The sequence below is a fragment of the Notothenia rossii genome (assembly GCF_949606895.1).
Source record: "Notothenia rossii genome assembly, chromosome: 7".
Taxonomy (NCBI): Eukaryota; Metazoa; Chordata; class Actinopteri; order Perciformes; family Nototheniidae; genus Notothenia; species Notothenia rossii.
Genome location: NC_136905.1, coordinates 41,242,857 through 41,249,577, shown reverse-complemented (window position 1 = coordinate 41,249,577; position 6,721 = coordinate 41,242,857). Strand labels below are relative to the sequence as shown.

The following is a 6,721-nucleotide window of genomic DNA, read 5'->3' as shown; positions in this document are numbered from 1 at the left end:
TTGGAAGAGAAATTAATGGAAGTGTTTTTAGAGATGCATTTTCAGTCAGGATCAAAAACCGTTTCAGAGCAACAGAATTAAATTCCTTTTACACTCTGTACAAAATAAAAACATTGTAAAATAATTATTCGGAGTGTACTGCTTTACTGTTCAAGGGATTGGGCATTGTTAAAGTGTAACAATGATAATGGACAAACAGTCTTTTTCCAAATGTCCTTTATTTATAAAACATGGTAGGTGTACCAACTGTAACCCTGTATCTCACACAGTGTATTGAATAGAGAGGCAAACCCTTTTCCAGAAAAATACAAAACAAACTGAGTCAGTGTGTAGCTACACAAGCCCAAAGCCTGAACCGATGGAACTGAGGGCCATCATCAAGTCCTGGTGGAACTTCTCATAGGTTTGGTAGTGGCTTGGGAGCTTCAATTTTAGGAAGCAGGTGAGAGCCACTGGGTATTTTGAAGTAACAACCTCAACTTCAAGGTTTGTTGTGAGCAGCTCCCACCCGACCCAGAACTTCAAGAGGTCACGCAGCACCTTCGGAGATGCTATGGGAGAGAATTTGTTATGTATGCGATACATCAAATTGCATTATATCAAAACTTACATTTGAGCAGTAAAACTTGCAGGAATATCAACGGTTAACCCATGCATAGATTTGTACACTGATGTGTGTGTATATTATTTTTCATCAGAACTGCCATCTCTTCAGCTGCACTACAGCTTTAGCAGTCATTACACTTAAGTAACTAGTTTAAAAATGGAAATGTAATAAAAAGTGTTACCTTCCTCTATGAATTGCCTCAAAAATCCAGTGACGAGACCAACTTTCTCCAATGGAACGGCGTCGTCCTCGTCCTCATCGCTTTCACTTTTGGGCTGTGGCCAGTGGATGTTCTGGATCACAGTCTATAGGGGATCAAATACAAACGTGTTCTTTGCTAAGAGTGAAGCTCATGTTAAATGCTACAGAATTATCTTAAAATGGTAAAGCATTGATTTAAGATCTACACACCAGTTTAACACTAGAACCACCAACGGGTAAATGTTACCCGCAGCTGTTTTTTTATTGTATGTAACTTTTTTTCCAGAACATATTAAAGTCTCCCAGTCCGTGACTTTTCCTGAAAGTGTGTTATGTAGCACCCTCTGTTGTTAAAAATTGTCAATAGGAAGTCAGATTTAAAAAATCACCAAATAAATGGCCATTTATACCCATATCCACCAGCGGGTAATATTTACCTCATAGAAAATGCAGCGTAAACAGACGTGTTGCTATAGCAACGCCTTTTGTCTATGCGGTTCCTTATAGATAGAGAGATAGATAGAGAGAGATAGATAGATATATTGATAGATAGAGAGAGAGAGAGATAGATATATAGTTATAGATAGTGTAACATCTTGGAGAATACAAGATCTTGGATGACTGAGCTCACGTTGAGGACGTAATGCATGTGTGCAGGTTACGTGCCAGTTGAATAAAGATGGACACTCGGAATGAGAGAAGTAGTCTTCGTCGTCTGTTTATGTAGACAATTATATGTCCATAGAACAGAACATTACAGATGGATCGATAGATAGAGAGAGATTTGTACCTAAACAAAACACAAGTCTAACACCAAGCGTTTAAATCAGCACTTGTACCGATATTTTATACTTCATGCTATCTGCACAAACTATATCATATGAAAAGCTGAGAGTCCACAGATTCCATTGGTATAACATTCATCCCTGTGCGATCAAAACTCACTGTTCTGTATGATAAATAAAAGAACATTGTACCTTGCAAATCAATAGCGGGTACATTTTACCCGTTGGCGGTTTTAGGTATACAGCGACCTCTGGCGGTTCAAGTGCTAAGAGCCCCACAAATGAAATTGCATGATAGTGTTTGCAAACAAATCCCTTGAATAACATAAATCCAATAAAGAAAATGGTACTTACCTGTGAGTTCAGCTCATCATTTTTCTCTCTTGGAAATAATATGGGGTGGACATCTGGCCTATTTGAAACAAGCGGCCAGATTCCCGTTTCTTTAAGGCCTTTGCGAATCTGCTTGATAGGCTGCCTAACACGGTGAAGTACCTACAAGTAAAAGGAACAATCAAACTGAGGCACTAATGGAAAAACACCACAGTAGCAGATACAGGAGGACTTACAAAGCAAACCTACTAATTACCTAAACAATTTATTGTTTAAATAAAAATGGTACAATATAAAATGATTACTGCATGGGAAAGAAGTTCCTGGAACAGCCAGTCATGATTGGTGGAGGTTGGAACAGGGAGGTCCCAGGACAGGCAAAGATCAGTCACACTGGTGGTTTCTTGAGCAGTAAGTTATGTATTCTTGAGCTAAAACAGGAGAAAAGAGGATATCATTTAAATGCATGCAAAATTGTGTACGGCAGTCTGCAAAAGTGGACAAAAAGCCTAAATCTGGAAAAATCCAAATGGGACACAAAAAAGCATTGGAAATCATTTCTAGCTAAAAAGCCCAGCCTTGACGCATGAATGGAATCTTTTTCATAATGCACAAGATGACAAGTGTATGTAGCATTGTGGTGCAGTGGTGTATGACATGTCACTTTTTAACTAGGACACTCACAAAACCAATTGTTTCACGGTGGTCAAGATCAGAACAGTCCAGCAGGGTAAGCGCTGATGCTGCAGTATCCGTGCTCCCACCAGTCAACAGAGTCACTACAGGCACACTTAGTCCTGAGAAACCAAAACCACCATGCAGGAAGGAATGGCCTATCACAGCCGACCTGCCATCTCAAACAGGTTGCTATCCCGAAGCACAGCAGCTGCAGAAGGAACCCGATGTTCCATTTCGCCTTCAAAAAGGCTTGTAAGAGCTGCACAGCCTTAAGAAAAAAGGAGAAATAGTTTAGACACCATGTATTGCTATAACGTAATTTTTAGGTCAATCTATATTGAGTGTTGGTTCAACTGTGAATAGGCATGTTGTGATCTTTTTTGGTTTATTAAGATGTAGCTGCAAGTGGTTATTTCAATTGAAAGACAAATGGGGACATCCCACCTAAATTTATGCTGAAGCCGGTCTTCAGTTTCTGCATGGCCATTGACAAAACGTGTCGGTTGACACCTTGGCCGATTGCTGCATCCCCTTGAAAAGACGACCTCATTTAGAAAAGTACAACCAACAAGATGATATTCAACATACACTTACCAAGAGACAACATGAATCATCCTTCAAGCTTTCAATACAATACATGTAACTAGTTATTTCTTCCCTGGTCTAAGGGACATGAACGTAATGTAATCCTCAACATGCAAGTAAAAACAAACAAAAAAGGCAAAATTCGACCCAGATGACAACCTATAATGAAACATGAGAAGTTACACTATTTATTAATACCTCTCAGCCTGCACTTCAATGGAGCTGCCCAGTTAACATTGTTCATTTTAAAGAATGAAATCAATGAACTGTCCGTTTCTTCTTCTGCGTCAAACAAGTCGATTGATAGAAAGATAGGTGGACATTCATAGTTACGTTCCAGCAGTTCCTCTCTGAACAAATGACATGCCTTCCGGGGGTCCACTTTATTGGCCCATGCTGAAAACGTAATTTTAAGGAAAAAAAAGTGGTTGGTACAATAAACTTCATAATATGTCAGCTTCAATTCTAAAATAGTACTTCATTTATTGTCTCATTTAGTAAGCCCTGTATTTTAAAGCAATATATTAAAAGGTAGTAACTTGAAGTCAATTATCCTTTCCATATTACTGTATCAAACATGTAACAACATTCATTTTGGTGATCATTGCTATTTAAGTGTTTGAGTAGTCACTGTTTCAAACTACACCACAGCAGTAATTGTTCTGAATAAATAACCTGCTGAAACTGTTGCTGGCAATCGTTGAACTGAAGGTCCTGGCATTTCCTCTGTCCTTGTCATACTGGCTGCATCGCTATGATGAGCAGGGTCCATTCTTGGAAAAGACAAAACAAAAAACATACTCACAGGAATGGAAAATAGAGACTAGTTGAGTGCCCATTCTTTTTTTACATATTTCTTCTTGCATATCAAACAAAGTAATTTAAATCAGATCCCTAATAAATATTTCGGCTCTGTTATGATTTCTTCATCTACATTTCTTAAAAATGCATCACATGCTCTGATGCAGCTGCTATAGCTGTAACATTACAGCATTTTAAAACACAAAAAAGGAACAAGCACATTCACCAAACGATATCGTTATTAGGTTTGACACTTTGTATATGTTGTTCAACTCACTCAAAACATGTCTATCTTCCATCTTTTGCTTGAACAATTCAAAACGTCTTACCCTTCACCACATGTGCTTGCATGAAATGAGAGAACATTACATTACATTACATTGCATTTAGCTGACGCTTTTATCCAAAGCGACTTACAATAAGTGCATTTGACCAGGAAGATACAACCTTGAAGAAAACAGAATCATATAAGTACATCAGGTTTCATAGAGCCAAACATTTCAAGTGCTACTCAACTGGCTTTAGATAAGCCAGCCCTTTATTATTAGGACATCAATCGGGTAAGATTCAAGACATATAGGGCAAACCTGTAAAAAACATAAACAAATGTCAATACCTTTAAAACATATCACATTATTATAAGAAAGGTTTTATGTTTAATAATTCTCTCTCAGATAAGTGATACAGGAAACATAATTCTATGATAAAAAATGAGTACATAGACAGTGTGCAAAAAGTCAGTTTGGCGAAATGTGTTATACCCAACCTATATACACACCTGCAATCATACTGTCATTATTTACTGAAAACAATAAGGCTTTTATACTAAATTGCAAAGTAACTTTAACAGGAGAAGACAGCATCAACTACCTCTGACAATTCTCCCATCCCTGTGTTAGGTGGATTTGGCTGCTCAATCACTTCATCAAGAGAAGTCCCAGATTCACTCTCCTAAAAAACAAAAAAAGGAACAGAGAATTGGTTCTATAGACTTTGAAACAGTAATTTGAGCAAACTAAAACATTACATATTTATTTGAGAAATTAGAGAAATGTTTTAATAACAGCTTACAGTCAATATGTCATTACATTCCTCCACATGTAAAGGCAACAGCTGCAAAGGCATTTGACTGCCACATGTTATGCAGGTTGACTGTGGCATCTTTGCAAACTCTGCCGAGTCATAGGGTAGTGGTTCGGTAGAAAGTTGCTCCTGTAGTGGAATTACAAACACAACGTTTTTTCCGTTGTTGGACGCTGTTTTGAGGAACCTTGTGGAGTACCCCTCGGAGTCAGTAGGAATTATGGACAGCTTTCGACGTCCACTACCACCTATTTTAAAATCAAAATAGGAACAACACAAGTGTGCTTTAAAACCACCTGACAGTACATACATTAATATTAGGGATATACGTTACACTTTGTCAGGCAAACTTTAGTACTGTTTTATATAACTTGAAGAAGTGATATGAATGGTAATTCAAAGTAGGGCATCATAAAACACATATGTGGGGCCTCTGAGTGTGAAAAACACAACACCGCATTTTCACCAATGGAGATGAGAACAATATTACCTGCTGACTTGAAAAACATCCAGCCTCCTTTTAATGTTTTCAGTTTTGGAAATTCTTCCTCATCCGAAGCCATAGTCTTTAAAACAAAGTGAAATAACATACAATATTCAGCAAGTGATACACATTTTAAATCTTTGAGAAATCTTCAATACTGTTTATATGATTACCTCACTGTGCAATAAGTTGTCCGGTAGATTTAGCATCCTCTTTCCAAGGCCAGCATGGGCAAGTGGTAGCTCTTCCGAGCCCTTAGGTGAAAACTGACTGGGTCCGGAAAGGACATATACAGTGGGGCAAAAAAGTATTTAGTCAGCCACCAATTGTGCAAGTTCTCCCACTTAAAAAGATGAGAGAGGCCTGTAATTTTCATCCCAGGTACACTTCAACTATGAGAGACAGAATGGGGGGAAAGAATCCAGGAAATCACATTGTAGGATTTTTAATGAATGAATTGGTAAATGCCTCTGTAAAATAAGTATTTGGTCACCTACACACAAACAAGATTTCTGTCTCTCACAGACCTGTAACTTCTTCTTTAAGAGCCTCCTCTGTCCTCCACTTGTTAACTGTATTAATGGCACGTGTTTGTTTGAACTCGTTATCAGTATAAAAGACACCTGTTCACAACCTCAAACAGTCACACTCCAAACTCCACTATGGCCAAGACCAAAGAGCTGTCAAAGGACACCAGAAACAAAATTGTAGACCTGCACCAGGCTGGGAAGACTGAATCTGCAATAGGTAAATAGCTTGGTGTGAAGAAATCAACTGTGGGAGCAATTATTAGAAAATGGAAGACATACAAGACCACTGATAATCTCCCTCGATCTGGGGCTCCACGCAAGATCTCACCCCGTGGGGTCAAAATGATCACAAGAACGGTGAGCAAAAATCCCAGAACCACACGGGGGGGACCTAGTCAATGACCTGCAGAGAGCTGGGACCGAAGTAACAAAGGCTACCATCAGTAACACACTACGCCGCCAGGGACTCAAATCCTGTAGTGCCAGACTTGTCCCCCTGCTTAAGCCAGTACATGTCCAGGCCCGTCTGAAGTTTGCTAGAGAGCATTTAGATGATCCAGAAGAGGATTGGGAGAATATCATATGGTCAGATGAAACCAAAATATAACTTTTTGGTAAAAACTCAACTAGACAT

The 6,721-nt window shown here is 38.7% G+C and overlaps 1 protein-coding gene across 3 annotated transcripts; it reads right to left on the bottom strand.

The window, feature by feature from the left end:
• Positions 1-247: 247 nt before the first annotated feature.
• On the bottom strand, positions 248-6,074 carry LOC307013974 (uncharacterized protein). Of its 3 annotated transcripts, XM_079641629.1 has the most exons (13): positions 5,731-6,074; positions 5,564-5,639; positions 5,062-5,321; positions 4,861-4,941; positions 4,408-4,437; positions 3,865-3,962; positions 3,388-3,585; positions 3,049-3,135; positions 2,611-2,872; positions 2,232-2,357; positions 1,948-2,088; positions 789-912; positions 248-551 (listed from the first exon to the last, which is right to left on the bottom strand). In XM_079641629.1, the coding sequence occupies exons 1-6, from the start codon at positions 5,764-5,766 to the stop codon at positions 3,942-3,944; spliced, it is 504 nt and encodes a 167-aa protein (XP_079497755.1). In that variant the 5' UTR covers positions 5,767-6,074; the 3' UTR covers positions 248-551; positions 789-912; positions 1,948-2,088; positions 2,232-2,357; positions 2,611-2,872; positions 3,049-3,135; positions 3,388-3,585; positions 3,865-3,941. The 3 variants fall into 3 exon arrangements, with proteins under 3 accessions (XP_079497755.1, XP_079497753.1, XP_079497754.1); XM_079641627.1 differs by having other exon boundaries at positions 3,865-4,577; XM_079641628.1 differs by having other exon boundaries at positions 3,049-3,126; positions 3,523-3,585; positions 3,865-4,577.
• Between the last annotated feature and the right edge of the window lie 647 nt (positions 6,075-6,721).